The sequence below is a fragment of the Cetorhinus maximus genome, chromosome 21, assembly GCF_964194155.1.
Source record: "Cetorhinus maximus chromosome 21, sCetMax3.hap1.1, whole genome shotgun sequence".
Lineage (NCBI taxonomy): Eukaryota > Metazoa > Chordata > Chondrichthyes > Lamniformes > Cetorhinidae > Cetorhinus > Cetorhinus maximus.
This window is the reverse complement of record NC_135899.1, coordinates 68,280,427-68,303,761: the sequence shown is the minus strand read 5'-3', so window position 1 is coordinate 68,303,761 and position 23,335 is coordinate 68,280,427. Positions and strand designations below refer to the sequence as shown.

The 23,335-nt window shown below is 41.3% G+C and overlaps 1 protein-coding gene across 1 annotated transcript; it reads left to right on the top strand.

Annotated features, from left to right (window-relative positions):
- The first annotated feature begins 1,676 nt into the window (after positions 1 to 1,676).
- ncdn (neurochondrin) lies at positions 1,677 to 16,333 on the top strand. Its single transcript, XM_078567078.1, has 7 exons — positions 1,677 to 1,732; positions 2,808 to 2,947; positions 6,167 to 7,174; positions 8,328 to 8,569; positions 9,242 to 9,466; positions 13,913 to 14,055; positions 14,640 to 16,333. The coding sequence occupies exons 1-7, from the start codon at positions 1,681 to 1,683 to the stop codon at positions 15,074 to 15,076; spliced, it is 2,247 nt and encodes a 748-aa protein (XP_078423204.1). The 5' UTR covers positions 1,677 to 1,680; the 3' UTR covers positions 15,077 to 16,333.
- Positions 16,334 to 23,335: the final 7,002 nt, after the last annotated feature.

The following is a 23,335-nucleotide window of genomic DNA, read 5'->3' as shown; positions in this document are numbered from 1 at the left end:
TATAGAGCACGTTTGAGTATCATGTGGCTATGAAAAGTACTTTAAAAATGTTATTTTCTTTGCACGAACATAAAAACCATCTGCTATTGCAAATATTTTAAAAGACATTTCGTCATCCTACTAATCACACAGATCCTATCATACCTAGCAGACAACTATCTTAACACTTATTGCTCATCACTGTTTAAGACTTAAACCTACAATCAACTGAATCCATTATAACACTCGTAGAACGTCAGGTAAATGATCAGAGCAGGAGAGTTCCCAACTCCAAGTGCTGCTATTCGGCCGCTACCGACTTCCAGTTGGAATCGGCGGAAAATTGATCGACCATATGGTAAATCCGGACGGAGGGAGGGAGGGTTAATAAACACGCCTGTAAAGTGTGCACCTTTACACGCTGCTGCTGCTAAAATGTGTATGAAAACAGGCAATGAATTAAGGAAAAAATAAAACGCATCGGTCACCTGCCGCTCGGGCTCCACAAGCGCCTGATCAGAATGAGGATCAGGATCAGGATCAGCCTCGCCGGAACAATATCCGGCTGTCAAGCCTGCACTCTGCCACACATTACCACCGTTTACTGCGCCGGGTGATGTTTCTGGTCCTGGTCAAGGTCCAGATCCCGATCCTGCACTCACCGGCTCTCACGGTCTCTTTCTATCCCGATCTCTCTCACACACCCTGTTCCCCCCCCCCCACTCCTCTGCCTCCGAGTTGTTTCTTTCCTCCCTCCCGCTCCAATGTCTCTTACTCATGCCCGAATACCCCCCACCCCCGCCCCCGCCCCCGCCCCCTTTCCTTCTCCTATCCCCCCTCGGTATCTCTGTTCCCGGTTTCGCTTTCTCTCCCCTATGCCCTCTCTCTCTATTATTCCTTTCTCTATCCCATTGTCTATTCCTCTCTCTATCGCTATTCCACTCTATCTCCCTCTCTCTAACCCCCTAGCTGTCCCTCTCTCTCTATCTATTATTTCTTCCTCTATCTCCCTCCCTCTGTTTCACGATTCCCAATGACGGCGCCTCCTCCACTCCAGGATCTCAAACACACCTTCCGTCACTTCCGCTTATTCCCCCTCCCCCTCCCCCCCAAGGCCCAAATTATAATTCATAATAAATAGATCGGTCCCGCCCATCGATAACCAACCAGATAATCCCGCCGTTAACAACCGGTCAGAAATCACCCACCAACAATTTAACTCGGAGTCAAATCCTTCTTCGCGCTCATGTGAAGGCGAAATGTGTCCGGGGGAACAGTCCGGCGGAAACACGAACCAAGTGCATTGGTTCCGAACTCCCAGAGTGTGGATAATTATGACAGCTAATTCAAAACAAACCGTATGGAATACATCTGGCGGGACAAATTTAAATGTTCAGGAATAATAATTTAAAAAATCCAGTTCCAGACAGGGTGGCAATTAAGGTCCATTCGCCTCCAGCGCCGCAGTGCGTTAGAGTTGGGAACTCTGATGGCAATGTCAGGATGAATAGGGCAAACCCTCAGGCTGTGCTGGGTGCCCCACGTGACTCCCCGCGAGGACCCCACTTCCTATTGGTCCGCCCGGCGCCTAGCGACAGTTGCTTGGGGGGAGGGGAGGGGAGGGGAGGGGGGGGGGGGGGGATGAGCCGTCTTCCTATTGGTCCGCGGTGCCGCAGGCATGCAGAAGGCGGTGATTGGCTAATGCTGGTCGGGGTGAAAGTTCATATTTCACCGGATGTTGGTGAGGTGCGAGGTGAGTTGGTGCTTATGGTTCGTTTGTCTTTTTAATTTTGTTGCCGTTGTCCAAGCGGTTCATCTACCGGGACACCTTCCAAAACAAAGTTACTCCGAGTCCTCCGATTAAATGTAAAAACGCTTTGGTTTATGTGTTGGCTTTTTGCTTCAGATACGCCGCTGTGAGGCTTTAGCCGACACTCTAGTGCGATACTGGTGCTGCTTTGTTGGAGGTCTTTATGAGGCGGTATTAAACTAAAGCCTCGCTTGACCACTTTCGGTAGTCCAGGCGGAAACTAAATATTCTCTGTCACTATTTGATCCCCATCGAACTTCCCCTCCCCGACAACATTATAATCAAATTAACCACCCCTTCATTTCGGTGCTATTGGTAGGGTCTTGCTGTGTACAAGAGTACTGCTACTGTATGCTCCTGTATAGCAAGTAGCGTTGTCTATCAAAATAATCAATGGTATTTGAAGTACTTTAAGGCAGTGTATAAAAAAGCAAGATATTTTATTTAAACCTCTCCCCCCCCGGTCCTCCCGTCTTCCCCCTGTCCTCTCCTCCTCTTCCTCCCTATCCTCCCCCTTTGTTTTAGTTTGCATTAGTTTTTGATTCCTTTCAAAAATGTTTGTGCATATGTAGTAGAACATTTTTTGGGCCCTTTAAAACTTTGTTCCCCTTTTAATCAATTTATTTCTGAAGATTGCTTCTCCGTCAAATTAACTAGTTTTGTAGCTGCTAACAAAAGAATAGAGTAATATTCAAGTACCTATATATATAAATTGAGATGTTTATAAATCACACTCATCTCCTGAAGGTTACTACATATTTCCTGGGCGGAAGAAAGGACAATATGTGTTTTGAATGAAAATGTATCAGTTATCGTCTTACCCAGATACTAAAGCATCCACAGTATTTTGCTTTTACTGAATTGGGTGAAATTTTGTCATCCTGGTGCTTACCCAAGTATTTAAGTGCTTTTGTCAAGCTGTGAAAATCTATTTTCATTCGCAAAGTCTGGATTTTCTGCAGAAACTCCCCGTTTTATTGAAATCACTGCTCAGAGTTTGTTAAATATTTTGTCGCAGTTAGGATTTCTCTAATGGCATCAAATTCAGAAAATCCATGTGTGACTGAAGATGGAACAAGGAGCAAGGCACTCGAACGATGTCTTCAGGTTCTACAAGATGCAAAAAATGATAGCGAACAGTTTGCAGCTCTTTTACTGGTAAGAATGTTTTAGCTCTCCAGCCTAATACAGATATACTTTTTTTCTGTCCAAACTAACTCTAAAAGTCAGATAAGAATTTTACACCCAAGTTTCCCAGTGTATTGAAATAAATTTATATTTCAACTTGTTCAATTGCAGCATTAATGTTGCCTGCTGTGAATTGACACTCCATTAAGTAGTGAATTCCCTTTATTTGCAAACTATTTGAAAAACATTTAGTGCAAATGACCTTGGCTGAGGGAAGAATACCTAACATTGGAATGTGGCTTTTTAAAAATAAACAAACTTCCAGTCTAAGTGAGCATTGCTGACTGCTGCAGTGGGTTTAGTACACTGTAGTGTCAACTTTGAGCTATCATGATCAAAGCAAAAAACCTTCATCTTTAGTAGATATACATATATAATCAGTGTTTTGTAGCTTGGTATTGATCACCAGTACAAAGTAGGAACATAGAAAAAAGAGCAGGACATTCAGCCATAAAGCTCACTCTGTTGCTTGTTTAGATCATGCTTGATCTGTATCTTAACTCTATCTGCCTTGGTTCTATAATCCTTAATACCCTTGTCTAACAAAAATCTCTCAATCTCAGTTTTGAAATTTTCAATTGACTTGGCCTCAACAGCTTTTTGAGGAGAGCGTTCTAGATTTCCACTACTCCCAATGTGAAGAAGTCCTTCAATAAAAACAAGGGCTTGTATTTGTCTAGCAGATTTGTTTAGTGAAACCACGTAAGTAGCTGTGTGAGGGGGAAAATGTCACAATGTAGAGTGCACCCTCTGAGGTTTGAGTTAAGCAGATAGTTGTGGGGAAAAAAGATATTTTGTTCTCTATTGACAACATTGATGAGCATACATAAGTGAATAAAAGTAATTTTTAATTTGAGTTTGAAGTGGATGAATTTGTATAACCAGTAAGAGACTCGCATTTATATAGCACCTAACCCACAAGAGATTATTGGCAAAAGGAAAAGCAAACAGAATTAGAGTTAACTATACGACATGGATTGCCAATTGGTTGGATGGTAGGGGACAGAGAGTATATGGATATTGAGAATGAACTCTAATTGGGGTCTCCACTTTTTTACTATAAAATTCCGCGATGTGGGTGAAGGAATAGAGAGTCCAAGTTTGCAGATGACACTATATTAGAAGGCACAGTAAATTGTGTGCATGGGAGCAAAAAGCTCCAATGGGGCATAAACAGATTAAATGATTGGCAAACTGTAGCAGATGGAGTTCAGTGTGTGGAAATGTGAGGACATCCACTTTGGATCCAACAAAGACAAATCTGAATATCGTCTTAATGACGAGAAACCAGGAACTATGGAAGATCAAAGGGATTTGGTTAGCTGAGTGCACAAATCACTAAAGGTTAATAAACAGGTATGGAAATAATTTTAAGAGGTTAATGGAATGTTGGTCCTTTATTTTAAGAGAGCCAGGATACAAAGTGGAAGGAGGGTTGGTCAGATCCCATCAGGAGTGCTGCATACAATTTTGGACACTGCTCCTCAGGAAGGGTATGTTGGCCTTGGAAGGAGGTCAATGCAGGTTCACTGGAGTAATACAGGGGCTTAAAAGGTTAAATTATGAAACCAGATTCCATAGGGATATGATATTTATAGTTATGTTGCTGGACTCTTAATTCAGAGGCCTGTGCTAATAATTCAGAGAAGACAAATTCAAATCTGAGAATTTGTGCTGGGACCTCAACTATTTACAATCTATATTAATGATATGGATGAAGGGACATACAGTATTGTGGCCAAATTTGCTGATGATACAAAGGTGGGTAGGAAAGCAAGTTGTAAGGAGAATGCAAAGAGCCTGCAAAAGGACATAGGTAAAGTGAGTGGGCAAAAAAAGGCAGAAAGAGTAAATTGTGTGACAATGTGAGGTTGTCCACTTTGGCAGGAAGAATAGAAAGGCAGAATGTTATTTAAATATGGAGCGACTGCAGGATGCAGCATTAGAGGGATCTCATGTACATGGTTCATAAAAAGTTAGCATGAAGCTACAGCAAGTAATTAGCAAGGCAAATGGAATGTTGGCTTTTATTGCAAGGGGGATGGAATATCAACATAGGAAAGTTTTGTTACAACTGTACAGGGCATTGGTGAGACTGCACCTAAAGTACTATTTTGCTCTCCTTACTTACAGAGGGATATACTTGCATTGGAAGCAGTTCAAAGAATGTTCACTAGGCTGATTCCTAGGATGAAGGGGTTGGCTTATGGGAAAAGGTTGAGCAGGTTGGGCCGATATTCATTGAAGCTTAGAAGAATGAGAGGTGGGATCTTATTGATTCAGAGAGGCCTTGACAGAGTAGATGCTGGGAAGATGTTTCCTCTCATGGGAGAGTTGAACTAGGGGGCACAGTTTTTAAAATAAGGGGTCCCCTATTTAAAATGGAGATGAAGAGGAATTTCTTCTGAGGGTCACTAGTCTTTGGAATTAACTTCCCAAGCAAGCAGTGGAGGCTGGGTTATTGAATATATTCAAGGCCAAGTTAGATGGATTTTTGATTGACATAGGAGCCACGGATTATTGGGGACAGGCAGGAAAGTGGAGTTAAAGCCACAATCGGATTAGCCGTGATCTTATCAAATGGCAAAGCAGGTCTGATGGGCTGATTGGCCTACACCTGCTCCTATTTCTTATGAGGAGATGGTAGTGTAATGATAATGCCACTGGGCTAGTAATCTTAAGGTTCAGGCTAATATCCTGGGGAATTGGGTTCAAATCCCACCATGGCAGCTGGTGGAATTTAAATTCAATTAATAAATCTGCAATATAAAGCTAGTCTCAACGATGGCGACCACGACAGCTATCATCAATTGTTGTAAAAACCCACCTGGTTCGCTGGTACCCTTTAGGGAAGGAAATTTGCCATCCTTACCCAGCCTGGCCCACATGTGACTCCAGACTCTCAGCAATGTGATTGATTCTTAACTGACCTCTGAAATGGCCCAGCAAGCTACTCCATTCAAGGGCAATTAGGGATGGATAACAAATGCTGACCTTACCAGCAACGCTCACATCCCATGAAAGAATAAAGAAATAACCTTATGATTTGCATTCCATTTGAAAAAAAAATTGGAAATAAAAATCACTACCATTGAACTAATCGGACAATTGAAAGCCATTTCCTGACAGTTTTGTGCAGCAACATTCAAAATGTTCAACGATACATTGAATAAAATGTGTTTATTTTAGGTGACCAAGGTGGTGAAGGCTGGAGACATCGATGTTGAAACCCGTCGACGGATATTTGATGCAATTGGATTCTCTTTCCCAAACCGACTTCTTATTACCAAGGAGTCACCACATGGCTGTCCCAGTCAAATTTTCCGAGCTCTTGGCATGACTCTGCTTGCATGTTTTTCCACAAACCCAGAATTGGTCACTCATCCGCAAATCCTCAACAAAATACCCATTTTCAATGAAGTTATTAGTTCAGAAATAGACTCTGGAGCAGAAATTGCGACCTTCACATCAATGATCGATGACTGTTACCAATGTCTCCATGCGATTTCTGCCCATCCTCAGGGTCAGACACATCTCGTAACTCAAGGAACAGTGTCTGCATTATGTCAGGCTTATCTCAACCAAAATCATGGCCATGAGCAGGCATTGTGTCTTCTTGTCAGTCTCCTGAGCACAATGGAAAACAAATGTTGGAAAACTTGTAAGCTCGACCTCCTGAAGGTACTGATCAAGCTTAGTGAGCAATTTGCTACAGAAGAAGATAACCGGAAATTTAAGCTGTGTAGCATATTGCAGCATTTTGTACCTGCTGTACCTATCCTAACTGAGGACCCATCTCTCACTGGGTGCTTGAAGAACTTTCATACTGGTCTCTTCAGCATACTCAGCAGTAAGCTGAGTATCTCGCAACGGGACCCAGCACTGAAACTTGCTGGTCTGTTATTGACTGTTTATGGCTCAGACTGGATCCTGGCAGAGAATACTGAAACAAGAAGTAAATTCCTGGCATTGATGGTGAATCTGGCCTGTGTGGAAGTTCGGATTTGTTTGGAGGACCCAGGCCTGGATGCGACTAACTCTAAACCAGATGTCATCACAGCATGTTACAGTATTATCGAATTTGGGATGATGGTTTGTGTGCTTGGGGATAAAGTCTGTTTAACAGAAGCTGAAAGTAGCCAATTAGTACGGATAATGGTGGAGGCGTTTGGAGCGGTCATTGGCTATTTTAAGCAGGTAAAGTGTGGAAATATGATTGTCATTAGAATAATTTGCTGCATTTTGTATTTGTATATCCTTATAACCACACTTTTTTGTGTCAAAGTACACAGATTATTTTGCTATGGTTTTGAATCCTCAGTGTAATACTGCAGGTTGCATTATTGTTTTTGCCTTTGCTCCAGCTCATTCAATATGGTTCACGATGGGAAGCTTGGGGATGGTGGGTTGGGGTGAATATACTCATATTTATGTAAAAATAATGTATGGTTCAGGGGTCTCTTGTATATTTGATTAGTGTAGTGCAGGCCCCTAACCAGTTCATCACAGCAGTGCTATTAATGCATTTGCTGTATATTTGATTGATATTTTGTGTTCTGGTCACTAGTGGATGTGGACTTGAAAGAGTGTATTTCTCACTTCTGAAAGTATATTTTGTATAGTGGAAATTCTTAACTTCTGTTATTTGAAGTGCTAAGAAATAATATACTATCGGGCTGTCACACACTGCAGTTGTTTTTGCACAACAGATAGTAAATTCTTCATCTCAGCCAGATTGGGGTGAGATGAAAGAGTTGCTTCCCAGCTGTGCTATTGTATTTGGTAACTGCTTGTGAGAGTCCAGAAATGATTAAGCCACACATTCAGTTGGAACAGTGTGCTGTACACTTGGGACACTCCAATTGGCCATAATTGCAGGTAACTGTTTGAATTGATCCAAAGACAGTAACCAAGAATGGTAGACAGCAAATGCCAGTGGGGAAACTGAATTTCCATCAGATGAGTATGGAGGTTGCATACAGCCAGTGGTTTAAGTTTAGAAATGTTGTAAATATCTGTATTTAAGACCTGTTTTCCAACTTCATTGTCTTATTTCCTCCTTCTAAGAGATTTTTTAGGATTCCAAAATCAGTGGTGTTTCATCTTGTGTAAGCCAGTTTTTTCTTGTCCTGAGAAACACCAAGCACCATTCAACAATTCAGCTCGAGTGGTGTAGACCACCCTTACTTTTTGCAATCTTATGGTGTAGAAGCTTTGTTTCACAATCTCTTGCAGTACACATTTAAGTGTTCCCACTGATCTTTTTGATGTGAAATTCTTTCACATCATATTTTAAATAGCAAATTTAGCTGCCTCAGCTCACATCTGTTTACTTCTTCCTATGCTGTAGGTTACAGAGGAACAGCTGTGGAGCCCATTCCTATTTGCCTCAGTCCGAATCCTGGGTGCATGGATGGCTGAAGAGACTTATGCGCTCAGACAGGAAATCTGTGATGTACTGCCTTTTCTGATTCGTTATGCTCAGGTGCTGTTTGAATGTCCAATAAAATCTGATGACCTAGACAATCAAGTGAAAGGACTATCGCTGGCTGACAGCTCTGAGGCAACAATCTGGTCGAAAGATGCCTTGAGGTAAGAATAAAAACATGCAGCCCATTTAATGATCACTAATCTTGTACATTTGTTATATTAACTTCTCAACCAGATGGACCAGAGCTTGGTTTAGGTCGGTGCTTCATCCCTATTTCCCAGTGGTCAAACAAATTCTCAAATTACTTGGGAAAAAATATGTAATTCTTTGCCACAAAGGATAATCACAGTTACACGTTGCTAAACCGACCTCACTTGTCACGGACAAAACTGTTAAATTACCACTTGCTGAATCAGTGAACGCACCTCCCAGGTGTTTTTCATTCCACAATTCATCTCTTCAAACTTTCTGTGCTCAGGAGCTGGATTTTTGAATGTGCGATTTGATTTGTTGCGAAAAATGCTAGTCATTATATCTGTTGCTAAATTTGGAGTCCAAGCTGAGAAATTACCTTTTTAGCTTTTCGGCATTATGAATGTTTATTTCTTGTGTTCATGTCAGATGTTATAGCTGACGGATTAACCAGCGTTGAAACTAAATGATGAAATGGCGTAGTACAGCTGCACCCTTTAACCACTGGAGATCACTAACTTATTCTTTAACTTTTAAGATAGTTGTGGCTAAAATTGTGTTGAGGATCATAGGTAAAAGGCTGTGTCTTACCACTTGAGCACACTTGCAATGTTTTGCTAATGGTATGTCTCTACTTATAGGTTTCTGTTACCTGGGTTTTGCCATCTTTCAGCTGAGGACATCCCTCGGAGGATTTTAATTTCACACGGGTTTCATGTTTTGCTGCTTCGTTATTTCACACAACAGTGGGAAGTCTTCAGTTCTTCCCAAAATGCACTGATTTTGCCAGATGATGCAGAGATGAGTCTTCGAACGGCTTGTGGAATTTTTCTAAACCTTGTGGTAACAGAGCCTGCACTGATCAGGTATTAAGTACCCCACCCTGGTCAGGAGGTTCACAATATTCAACATATAGTTGTTTAAGCTGGTTTGGCAGGGGGCTGGGGACCTGAGGGTGAATTCAGCTGGGACAAAATCAGAAATAGAAACAGAAGGCAGAAGATGAGTGAATGAGCCTGGAGAACAAACAAAGGTTAGAAAACAAAAATAAGTTTGGTAGTGCTCAAAGCTATATACTTCAACGCAAGGGGTATAGCAAATAAAGCATATGAGCTGAGGACACAGAAACTTGGCAGTATGATATCACAGCTATTACACAGGCATATAAAGAGGGAAAAGAATGGGATCTCAGCGTTCCTGGTTACAAGGTTTTCAGGCGAGATGGAAAGGAGAATAAAAAAGGCGGGGACAATTTTAGTCAAATAAACAATTACAGCTCTGAGGAGGGAGTATATGTTAGAAGGATCATCAAATGAGGCCATATGGTTGGGCTAAGGAACAAAAAAGGGGCAGTCATACTACTGGGAGTGTACTACAGATCCCCAAATAGTCAGAGGGAGATGGAAGAGCAAATAGGTAGGCAAATCTCTGAGAGATGCAAAAACAATAGGGCAGTAATAGTAGGAGATTTTAACTACCCCAATGCTGGGATAATGTTAGTGTGAAAGCATTGGGAGGGAACAGAATTCTTGAGGTGCCTACAGGAGAATTTTTTGGCCAGTATGTAGTAAGTCCAACAAGAGGGGGCGCAGTTCTGGACCTTGTTTTAGGAAATGAAGCTGGGCGGTGGAAGGAGTGGCAGTGAGAGAGTATTTTTGTGCTAGTGATCATAATTCAGTTAGTTTTAACATAATTATGGAAAAGGACAAAGATAGAACAGGAGTTAAAATTCTAAACTGGGGTAAGGCCAATTTTACTAAACTGAGGAGTGATTTAACAAAAGTGGACTGGAATCAGCTACTTGAAGGTAAATAATGGTAAGTTTACAGCACAGAGGGGTCACTTGGCCCATTGTGTCTGCGCTGGCTGAAAACGAGCCATTGAGCTTAATCTCATTTTCCAGCATTTGGTCCATAGCCCTGCAGGTTATGGCATTTGAGGTGCATATCCAGTCACCTTTTAAATGAGCTGAGGGTTTCTGCCTCTACTACCCTTTCAGGCAGTGAGTTCCAGATCCCTGCAGCCCTCTGGGTTAAAAAAAAAATCAGTGTTAGAACAATGGGAGACATTCAAAGGGGAGATTCAAGGGGTTCGGATAAACATGTTCCCACAAAGAAAAAGGGAGGGATGTCCAAATCTGGAGCCCCTTGGGTGTTAAGGAGCATGCAGTGTAGGATAAGGCAAAAAAGGAAACCTTATCAGACACCAAGAACGCAATATTACAGAAAGCTGAGAGAAGTATAGAAAGTGCAAGGATGAAATCGAAAAAGAAATTGGGAAAACAAAGCAAGGGCATAAAAGAATATTGGCAAGTAAAACCAAGGCGAACCCAAAGATGTTTTATCAATACATTAAGAGCAAGAGGATAACTAAGGAAAGAATAGGGCGCATAAAAGACCAAAAAGGTGAGTGGTGTGTAGAAGCAGAAGATGTGGGTATGGTTCTTAATGAATACTTTGTGCCTGTCTTCACAAAAGAGGGAACGATGCAGACATTATAGTTGAAGAGGAGGAATGTGAGATATTGAATGTGCTAAGCATAGGGAAAGGGAAAGTATTAAGGGGATTAACATCCTTGAAAGTGGATTAACCACCTGGACCAGATGAAATGTATCCAGGCTGTTAAAAGAAGCCAGGGAGGAAATAGCAGGTGTCTGACCATCATTTTCCAATCATCACTGGATGTTGGTGTGATGCCAGAGGATTGGGGGACTGCTAACATTGTACCTTTGTTTAAAAACGGAGTGAGGGACAGATCGAATAAGTACAGGACAGTCCATCTAACCTCTAGTGATCAAATTATTGGAATCAATTCTGAGAGATAGGATAAACTGTCACTTAGAAAGGCACAGAGTATTTGAAGACAGTCAGCATAGATTTGTTAAGAGAAGATCATGTCTGACTGACTTGATTGAATTTTTTGAGGAGGTAAGGAGGAGGATTGATGAGGGTAGTGCAGTTGATATGGTCTCGATGGATTTTAGCAAGACATGGCAGACGGGTTAAAAAAATAAAAACCCATGGGATCCAGGGGAATGTAAAAAGCTGGATACAAAGTTGTGTCAGTGGCAGGAAACAGTAATGGTTGACAGGTATTTTTGCAACTGGAAGGTTGTTTCCAGTGGGGCTAAGTACTAGGTCCCCTGCTTTTTGTGGTATATATTAATGATTTAGACTTAATTGTAGGGGACATGATCAAGACATTTACAGATGACACACAAATTGGCCAGTGTTTGATAGTGAGGTGGTAGCTATAGATTGCAGGAAGATATCAATGGACTGGTCTTGTGGGCAGTAAAGTAACAAATGGAATTCGACCTGGAGAAGTGTGAGGTGATGCATATGGGAAGGTCAAATAAGGCAAAGGAATACACAATAAATGAGAGGATACTGAGAGGTGTAGAGGAAGTGAGGGACTTTGGAGTGCACGTCCACAGATCCCTGAAGGTACAGGGCTAAGGTGGTTAAGAAAGCATATGGCATACTTTATTAGCTGAGGCATCGAATGTAAGAGCTGGGAGGTTTGCTGGAGCTATATAAAACATCAGTTAGGCCACATCTTAAGTATTGCATGCAGTCCTGGTCACCTCAATACAAAAAGGATATAATTGCATTAGAGAGGGTACAAAGGAGGTTTACAAGAATGTTGCAGGACTGGAAAATTGCAGCTATAAGGAAAGATTGGATAGGCTGGGGTTGTTCTCCTTGGGACAGAGGAATATGGAGAGATTTGATTAAGGTGCACAATGTTGTGAGAGGCCTGGATAGAGTGAATGGGAAGGATCTATTTCCCTTAGCAGAGAGGTCAATGACTAGGGGGCATGGATTTGAAGTGATTGGTAGAAGGATTAGAGGGGGGGAGGAGGAAAATATTTTTCACCCAGAGGGTGGTAGAGGTCTATATAAAACATAAGCTGCGGCAAATTGGTTGTTTTTCAGTTTAGTGCTAGAGTAGATCAAATTGTGTTTGCTGAGCTCCACATTTGCTGCAGCCGCGTTTACATTTTTCCCATTTTATCTGGCAAAAGGTCCAGACTCTGGACCAGGTTCCAGGATGGGCAACAGCAGTGCTTCTAGACAAAACCAGAAACAGAAATACCTGGAAAAACTCAGCAGGTCTGGCAGCATCGGCGGAGGAGAGCACAGTTGACGTTTCGAGTCCTCATGACCCTTCAACAGAACTAAGTAAAAATAGGAAAGGGGTGAAATATAAGCTGGTTTAAGCAGGGGGGGGGGTGGGGGGGTGGGTAGGGACAAGCAGCCAGTAGAAGCTGCAACACCTGCCCCTTCACTTCCTCTCTCCTCACTGTCCAAGGGCCCAAACACTCCTTTCAAGTGAAGCATCTGCAGTTTTTTGTTTTTATAGCAGTGCTCCTAGGGCTGGGCAGGCACAGCATTCTTTGGGTATGCAGTGTCGGGGCAGAAAAAAGCCAGGAAAATCAACTTCTTTGAGTTAATGCTGAGACAATGCAAGAGACAGACTTGTTAGTATAGTGACATCATTTTGTTTTAATTACACTAACCATTAATGCTCTGCCTATGATACTGGTTATCGATAGAGAGTTTGTAAATGAGTACCCCAGGGCTGGTGCGGTCTGTTTCACTGTTACCATTCTTAAATAATTCCCACCAATATATCCTTTCCACTTCTCCAGAAGGCATGACTTTTTGTTGGGATGTAGTACTGTGTTCAAATTATCATTGCTCATGCATAAGTTTTAACAGTGACTGCTGGCAGATAATTCAATTGTGGGACACTACAGCTGAACCCATTTTTTCCCCCAAGTTCTATTGTCCAACCTATTTGCCCTATGTGCAATAAGATTCAATTAGTATAGGACTGGAGTCATGTGTAGGTTCGTCCAGGTAAGGCTGGCAGATTCTTGCCTGAGGTCAAGGATCAATCCTGAGTTCTTCCTAGGCTATATGATTCGGCTACTCGCTGTGTTAATCTGCTGAGTTATCAAAGAGCTGAATATGGACAGTTTTGAAATTCACTATTAAAACTTATTACTCAATATTCCAACTCACCAAATGTTCAGACACATTTTCTATATCTAACATCCAGCATCCATTTCACAAATGTACTGCTGATTACAGGCTGGCAATTTATTGATTTCTTTCTCAATTAAAGGACAGGTAATACAAAAGAATTAAGTTGTTGAAAGGGTTTCACAATGATTTTTGGTCTGATTGATATTTCCTAACTAGGGAGTGGGGTGGGGGGAAGAATGGATATTCTAAAGGGTTTTTTTCTTTCTCGCCTTTTAAAAAAATTTTGCTTACCCTTGTCCTTTTTATCTGTTGTTGCAGGCAGGAAGAATGTTTTTCATCTTTACTTAGTTTGTTAATGGAATCCCTGCAGTCGTTGCTTTGTAGCCAGCGTCACCTGATTCTGGCTGCTAACTTCACCACTTTGGGGCTGATGATGAGTCGCATACTAGCTGGCACACCAGGTACAAAATGGCCTCCCCCCACTGCGCACGCCCCTACCCCAATCGTCATTGAGCACTCTTCAAACATTGCGTAAAATGTAAAATTAATATAGTTTTGAGCACTTTGTGGAGGGAAGCTTGTGGAACAATTACAGCGTTGTGTATCTGTAATAGTGCAATGCCAGAGCAAACAATAAACAAGTTGATATCAATTTGCATACAGTGTTGGGGATAGCAGAGGTGATTGTGCAAGGGGAGGAGGAAAAGCCTTTGCAAGGGATATACTGGGACAGATGGGAGCAGAATGATGAAAAAAGTGGGTATCACAAAGCTCAGCATTGAAGGACTTGGATTTCATGGAGACGGATCAAATGAGGATGGAGGATTTGGAGTCCGGGTTGGATTTGAGAAACTTGAAAAGGCCAGGAAATACCCATGGTTGGGAAATGAGAAGAGGACGCTGAGGCAGACAGATGCATATCCTCAATTTTGGAGGCCCAAAAAGTTGATCTCAGTTTGGCATTAAAGGTGAATTTGTAATGAAGAGGTAGTTGAATTTGTCTTTCAGGCTGTATTTTGAATGTAATAGTGTTTTTTCTTTTCAGTGTTAGAAGGAACCACAGTATCCAGGGGCTTTTTCCGAGGGACAATTCACTTTCTGTCAAAAGCACATACAACTCAGCTGGAGGAGGTTGTTGACCGAACACAGATTCTGGTGACCGAGAGATACCAAGAAGCTTGGGATCAAATCTCAGAGCTTTGGTTCCTGGGAATGCAGGCTTTCGGTAGTTGTGTACCCTTACTGCCATGGCTACCACAAAGTGTAATTGAATCAGAATGGTTGAGTGACATTTTTGATTTGCTAAGTCAGGCTTCACCTGTTTCTGTGGAGTTTGACCTTATTGCTGCCTTCCAGTGTGTTTTAACTGAACTGGCAAAGAACAGCAAACCATGTAAAGACATTATATTGCTGAATAATGGTGAGGAGAAAGCAAACCTGTATGGAATGGCAGCTTTGGAGCAGTGTCTCTGTCAAAAATAGTGACTAGCCAACCTCATCCACCCAAAATGGCCAAGTAAAGCCACCAGCACAATGATCTGAAGAGGTCCGGAGCTTGGTAGTGTTTCTAGGAGGTGAACAGTTTTAATGATGAAGAGATTTTTAAACCAGTTAATATTTTGCTTAATTTTAGATTTTGAAGCATTTACCATTAGTGGATTAAAGTTGGACCACTCAGTTATTTTGATAACTTGATTTACTTGGGAAATGCAGCAACTGCATCCCTGTGTATTCTTGCAACCAGGAAATCACTTGTTTGCCTTCTCTCTCTCACATTCACTCACTTTCGCCCTTGGTTGCAAAAACCTTGTTTGTGAGAGATATTAAAATCCAGCCCACCTCTAGAAGATGTTTTGTAATCAGCATCATTCTATAAAAAACAAATTGTTGGCAAGAATTATCGATCAGAAATAAATAAATAAAATCATCTTTGATTTTTCAGCATCGAATTAGCTTATGCTTAACATTATGCTGCTGGACAAAGTTTGATGAGATGATGAAAAATGTAGATTTGTATAGGGAAGTAATGTTGCAACTTTACAACATATATATAACTAATGTATTTATCTCCCCTCCCCTGAAAAGTGTGTCCAGATATGACAAAATAAAGATTAGGTTTGAACATTTGAAACGTTGCTTTCCAAATTACACCAACAAATCTTTGCAAGTCAACTGCTGTGAAACTCAGTCAAGATATTCATGGGTTTTGCCACCTTGTGAAACTGTTCCAGTTAGAATGGGTTCCTGATGTGAGTATGATACTGTGACTCAATAGCACTGACATCCAAACCGCACCTCAATGTGGCTTATTTCTTTTAAATCCATGTCTGGTGTTCCATTTAATTCATTATCTATTAAACACTTTGGAATGTTTCTGTGATGTGCTGACATGGCATATAATTGTAGGTCTGTTTGTCCTTTTTCCCTTCTTTATTTAAGACCCAATTTTTATTCTAATTGTCTAAGTGTGATTACTAATTCGTCTAAATAGAAAGTGTGTGACATAAGCTGATTTTTTTTTTTTAAATGCTATGTGTAAAGTCGAGTAAAAGCACTTGTACACTGCCTCTGTTAAAGGACATATATGAGTAACACATTTTTTTCTTCATTCATATTACAGATTATTTTCATGTATTTTTCTGTGCTTCCTCAAGTTAAACTATTTACAGACATAAAATCTACAATATGCCAATTGAATGTTTTATTTTTGGGTGAGGAATAAATCTTCTGGTAACAATACTATTTTTAATATTATTTTTTCTCAGTGCCTTAACAACATTAACCCACGCTGCATTTTTAACTCCAAGTGGAGGCAGAGGATGCCTGTAATTGAGCCCCGCCGCGTTTTTGCAACAGCATTGATTCTTCCCCGCGGATACTAATCATTTTTTAGCTTGCTGTTCTATACTTTTTTTTAAAAACCTTTAAACACAACACAGTTTTGTGAAAGATGGAAAAATATAAATTTTGATGAATTGCTTGTTTTGTACACCCACATCTTTAGTATACTGCCAAGGATCTCCCAATTTTCCAAGGTGGTTTTCAATCAAGCCACATCATCGTGAGACTAATGAAAACTTTATATTGGGAGCCTTAATCCTTTTAAAAATTGTCCAAGTTTAAGGATCTCAATTCACAATAGCACTGAACAAGCTGTAGCTTCTTTAAAAATCTTCCTTCAGTTTGCAGTATGCTGTACTATTTAGATGCCAGATTCTTGATTACAGATCAGCACACACAGTTGTGACAAAGATATGAGTTATGTACTCAAGGGATGCTTGTTCACTTTTTTTTTTTACCCCTCCCAATTTTCTTTTTAGTTTCAGGAGTGCAGTGAGCTAAATCTTTACTTCTGCTTTAAGTTAACAGGAAATAGGTACAAAGGACTTTTTTAATGGAGTAGTATGGAGATACGGAGAAAATTAATTTTACATGGTACTACACCTAAATTTTTCTCAGGGTGAGTTCCTTTTTTTTTTGTCATAAAAAGGAGTCAGTGACTGAAGGTTTTCCAGTCGGAATGAAAGGAGTAAAAATTGGTGGCTAATCGTTCTTGGGGCAATCTAGCCTTTGTCAGAGTTCGCTCAAATACTATATGTAAATAGGTAAAGCCCTTGGGGAAGGTTGCCATTTCCACCTTTTTAGTTTGAAAATAATGATTGGGGAAAAAACCAAGGCATTCTGGTCAAGAGACATTTTTGCCCCAATTTTAGCTTATCCCTTTTGCTCTTTTCTAACAAAATCAGTGACACTGCAATAGTTCCCCAGTTGCTTTTCCCTCATGCCCCAATCCTGAACTCCCCTCTTTCTCTAGCTTTTCTCTTATTTCTCATCGTGTCTTCTCCGTGCTCACTTTATCAATCAGCCCACCTCCTGTTCCCTCAACCCTATTCCCACCATTGACTGTCCGACTTCTCTTCCTGGTGCCTGATTTAGCTCACATTGTTAATGTTCGTCACTCTTCAGGTACTGTCCCTCTCTCCCCTTTAAAATTGATGTCATCACCTTTCTCCTTAAACCAACTCTTACCCTACCATCTTAGCGAACCCAATCTCCTTTTTCTCTCCGACATCCTTGAACAGCGCCTCCCAAATTTGTGCCCATCTTTCCTGGAACTCCATGTTTGAATCCTTCCAATCAAGTTCCTGCACCTGCCACAGTATGGGAACTGTTTTTACTGAAGTCACAAATTATGTCCAATGTGATTGTGATGAAAGTAAACTAACTCCATCCTTCTCGACCTGTCTGCAGCCTCTGACAGGATTGTCTACACCATCCTCCTCCAACCCTTCACCACTGTCATCCAGCTGGGTGGGACTGCTCTCATCTAGTTCCATTCTTATCTATCTAATCATTGCCAGAGTATCACTTCCAGTGGCTTCTTTTCCCATTCTGTGTTGTTGCCTCTGGTGGCCCCTCCTATTTCTCATTGATCAGCACCTCGATTTTTAAAATTCTCATCCCTTTTTTCAAATCCCTCTCTTGTCTCACCCCTCCCGATCTCCTCTAGCCCCACAACTCTGAGATAAATGAATTGATCTAATTCTGGCCTCTTAAGCTTTCCTGATTTTTCATTGCTCCACCATTGCTGGTTATGCCTTTTGTTACTTAAGCCATTAGCTCTTGAGTTCCCTCCCTAAACTTCTCTGCCTTTTTTTTCCTCCTTTAAAACCATCCCTAAAACCTATCTCTTTGACCAAACGTTTGGCCATCTGCCTTAATATCTATCATCTTATCTGGCTCTGTGTTCAATTTTACTTCCTGACACCCCTTTGAAACATCACGGGATTTTTTTTTATGTAAAGGCTTTATATTAAAGCTGTTGTTGCTTTTGATCTTTTAGTATCTCACCAAAATGGCCACTCTTCAAGTCTAAATTGACGATGTCACTAAGACCTTTGAAATGGATGGTGTGAGAAGTGGAAATACCACTGACTCATCAGTGCTCTTCTAAAATTAGAAGCATTGGGGCAGAGAAGAAGTCATTTTTGGCTATAGCCAGAGCATTTTGTCATTTCCTAGGAGTGTGTGATGGATGCTTGAAATTGGTGTTCAGTTCTTAATAGTACCCTCAACCTGATGCTGACAAAAAAAAAATCAACATGGCAGTAATAAAAAGCAGGAAAAGAAAATCACTTTCATTTGCAGCTCATCTACTGCTGCAATTTTATAGATTTTGAAACATAGAAAATAGGAGCAGGAGTAGGTCATTCGGCCCTTTGAGCCTGCTCTGCCACTCAGTATGATCATGGCTAATCCTCTATCTCAACACCATACTCCCGCTCTCTCCCCATACCCCTTTAGAATACGCCTTTAGAGTCCAGAAATCTTATCTATTTCCTTCAGTGACTTGGCCCCCATAGCCCTCTGTGGTCGAGAATTCCACAGGTTCACCACCCTCTGCATGAAAGGTTTCTCCTCATCTCGGTCCTAAATGGCCTACCCCTCATCCTGAGACTGTGACTCCTTGCTCTAGATTCCACCCACCCCCCCGCCAGAGGAAATATTCCTGCATCCAGTCTGTCCATCCCTGTCAGAATTTTATACGTTTCAATGAGATCCCCTCCCATTCTTCTAAACTCCAGTGAATACAGGCCTAGTCGTCCCAATCTTTCCTCATATGACAATCCTGCCATCCCAGGAATCAGCCTGGTGAGCCTTCACTGCACTCCCTCTATGACAAGTATATCCTTTCTTAGGTAAGGAGACCAAAACTGCACACAACTCCAGGTGTGGTCTCACCAAGGCCCTGTACAGCTGCAGTAAGACATCCTTGCTCCTGTACTCAAGTCTTCTCGCAATGAAAGCCTACTTTTGCCTCCTTAACTGCTTGCTGCACCTGCATGCTTGCTTTCAGTGATTGGTGTACAAGGACACTCTGGTCCCTTTGTACATCAACATTTTTCAATCTATCACCATTTAAATAATACTCTGCCATTCTGTCTTTTCTACCAAAGTGGATAACTTCACACTTATCCATGATATACTGCATCTGCCATGTATTTACCCACTCTCTGACCCTTTCTAACTCGCCTTAAAGCCTCTTAACACCCTTCTCATCGCTGACACTCCCATCAAGTTTTGTGTCATCAGCAAACTTGGAAATATTTGATTCCCTCACCCAAATCATTGATATATATCGTGAATAGCTGGGGCCCAAGCATTGATCCCTATGGTACCCCACTAGTCACTGCCTGCCACTCCGAAAAAGACGCATTTATTCCTACTCTGTTTCCTGTCTGCTAATCAATTCTCGATCCATGCCACTCATCTTTGTAGAGTTTGTATGCTTTTTCCTTAAGTTTGATGCTTTCCTTAACATGTTTAGTTAACCAAGGATGGTGGGTCCTCCCCTTAGAATTTTTCTTAATAGTAAGAATGTACTTATTCTGAATACTCTGAAATATCCCCTTAAATGCCTGCCACTGCTTCTCTATTGATCTATCCTCGGCCTGTATTCACTGGAGATTAGATGAATGAGAGGGGATCCCATTGAAGTGCGTAAAATTTGACAGGGTGAGACAGAATGGATGCAGGGATGATGTTTCCTCTGGCTGGGGGGAGTTCTAAAACAAGGGGTCACTGTCACAGGATACAGGGTAGGCCATTTAGGACTCAGATGAGGAGAATTGTCTTTACTCAGGGTGGTGAACCTGTGGAATTCTCTACCACTGAAGGCAGTGGGGGCCAAGTCACTGAATATATTTAAGAAGGAAATAGACTTATAGACTCTAAAGGCATCAAGGGGTATCGGGTGAGAGTGGGAGTATGGCATTGAGGTAGAGGATCGGCCATGATCATATTGAATGGTGGAGCAGGCTCGAAGGGCCGAATGATCTGCTATTTTCTATATTTCTATGTACTGCAGTTCTTGATAACTGAAACATGCACTTGAAATTTATAAACCATCCTCAATCCCCACCACAACATTTATATACTAATCTGCAATACTGATGAATAGATCTGAATTTAGAAAATTGTTATGTTATATCATGCATTAGCTGATGTCGAGAAGTTCTTATATGATTGGTGCCCATATAATTACACTGGAATTTAAGCTCCTCTAAATTGGCTTATTTTAATGCAAAAACAGTTCTTTCCTAATTTAAATTCTATAATGTCAGCATTCCAGATAAATTAGTAAGATTGTGGATAATCGTTTTAACACTTAACAAGTGGCAAAGTGGCTTTGATAATGCACTTCCATTTACTTAATCTTTTAAGGGCTACATATTGCCACTGGCCTTTTGCTGTTAATGTAAAGAATGGGAGCAGGAATAAAGATGAGGAAAGTTATTATTTGTCTTAATTATTATTTAATTATTTGTCTCAAGCCAATGTCCATTTGATGTATTTATTATACCCTGCACATCATATCAAAATAGACTGGCTCTTTCTGCAGTGCCAGATATTTTTTAATCTATTCTGCCAATTGAGCAGAATTAAAGTAACTTATTTTTAAAGTAAATGTGTGCAATTTTAAAACTCATTTTACGGGATGTGCCGTCGCTAGCTCAGCCAGCATTTATTGCCCATCCCTAATTGCACTTGAGAAGATGGTGGTGACCTGCCTTCTTGAACAGCTGCAGTCTATTTGATGTAGATACACCCACAATAGTGTTAGGGAGGGAGTTCCAGGATTTTGACCCAGCGACAGTGGAGTAATGGCGATATATTTCCAAGCCATGATGGTGAGTGGCTTGGAGCGAACTTCTAGCTGGTGGTGTTCCTTTGTATCTGCTGCCCTTGTCCTTCTATATGGTAGCGGCTGTGGATTTGGAAGGTAATGCCTAAGGAGGCTTGGTGAGTTTCTGCAGTGCATCTTGTAGATAGTAGGCGCTGCTGCCACTGTTCCTTGGTGGTGGAGGGAGTGAATGTTTGTGGAAGGGATGTCAATCGTCAGTCAAGCAGGCTGCATTGCCCTGAGTGGTGTCAAGCTTCTTGAGTGTTGTTGGAGCTGCACTCATCCAGGCAAGTGGAAAGTATTCCATCACACTACTGACTTGTGCCTTGTAGATGGTGGACAGGCTTTGGGAAGTCGGGAGGTGAGTTACTCGTCGCAGGATTCCTAGCCTCTGACCTGCTCTTGTAGCCCCATTATTTATATGGCTAGTCCAGTTCAGTTTCTGGTTAATGGTAACCCCCAGGATGTTGATAGTGGGGGATTCAGTGATGGTAATGACATTGAACGTCAAGGGGTGATGGTTGGCTTCTCTCTTGTTGGAGATGGTCATTGCCTGGCACTTGTGTGGCACGAATGTTACTTGCCATTTGTCAGCCCAAGCCTGGATATTGCCTAGATTTTGCTGCGTTTTGACATGGACTGCTTCAGTATCTGAGGAGTCATGAATGGTGCTGAACATTGTGAATCATCAGCGAACATCCCCACTTCTGACCTTATAATGGAAGGAAGGTCATTGATGAAACAACTGAAGATAGTTGGGCTGAGGACCCTGTGGAGCTACTGCAGTGATGCATAATTCATTCTAACAGTATTTGCTTCTTAACAGAAATTAGTCCTGTGCCATAACTCATGGTAAAAAATATCTCCTTTCCTATAACTCCCAATTTGTTTTCCATTCCCAAATTAATTTGCCTTTCAGTTTGTCTTTGTCTTTCTTGGTTTTGGTATCCCTTTTCTTGCCAGCTTTATGCCTGTGTTTGAGTTTCTTTCTCTTGGTATAAGGTTTTCCTTTCCTATGTCTGTTCTGTATGGCCATTGTTTCCTCTGCCTCTCATTTACTTTCTCTCTCATTTATTGTCTCAGTATCTTTCTCAATATCAAAAGAAAGTTTTGCCCTCTGATCCACACTTTCTGCATGTGACACTTCAAAAAGTTATGATAAACACTAAGATAGATACCAACCTATTCAATGAAGTATTGTAATGGCTGCTTGAAGGCTGCTGGAGTTGTGAGCCCCAGGGAGCTTAGACTTATTGTTAAACAAATTAAAGGGGGATTTTTAAGAGTAAGACATTTCAAATAAAACTGACCTGAAATGGCCATGAAATTCTTGTACTGTCATAACTCAACTTGTTCACTAATGTCCTTCAGAGAAGTGAACCATCATCCTGGCTTTCATGTGGCTCCACTTCCATACTATTTAGTTGACCCTTAATGTTCTTGGGGCAATTAGAGATGGGTAGTAAATTCTGCCTTACCAATGTTAGTCACAGACGGACAACAAATTTTAAAAATGTAACTTCAGTGATCTGCTTCTCAGTTAGGAATGTAATTTGGTAGTTGGCATCATTCCTGTCTCTGAGCCAGTGGGCTTTGGGTTCAAGTCCCATTCTAGAGACTTGACCATTAAAATTGAGACGAACACTCTGATGCATTACTGAGGGAGTGCTGCGTGGCCTTAGATGGTCTTTCAGATGAGACGTTAAGCCAAAGCCCTGTTTTCTCTCAGGTGGATATATAAGTTCCTATGGCACCACTTCAAAAAAGAGCAGGGGAGTTATCCCTGGTGCCCTGGCCAATATTCATCCCTCAATTAATATCTTAAACACATTAAATGGTCATTATCACATTGCTATTTGTGGGAGTTTAGCTATGCATGCATTGCTGCTATATTCCCTTCTTTACAACAGTAACTCCACTTCAAAATTATTTAGTTGGTTGTTAGGGAAGGCAGTGGCATTGTGGTATTGTCACTGGACTGGTATTCCAGAGACCCAGGGTAATTCTCTGGGAATCCCACCATGGTAGATGGTGAAATTTGAATTCAATAAAAACCT

Coding starts and splice junctions, on each gene's coding strand:
- ncdn (XM_078567078.1), top strand. CDS start 1,681: ATGCTGGTCGGGGTGAAAGTTCATATTTCACCGGATGTTGGTGAGGTG. Junction 2,948..6,166: donor AGTTTGCAGCTCTTTTACTG/GTAAGAATGTTT, acceptor TGTTTATTTTAG/GTGACCAAGGTGGTGAAGGC. Junction 7,175..8,327: donor TCATTGGCTATTTTAAGCAG/GTAAAGTGTGGA, acceptor CCTATGCTGTAG/GTTACAGAGGAACAGCTGTG.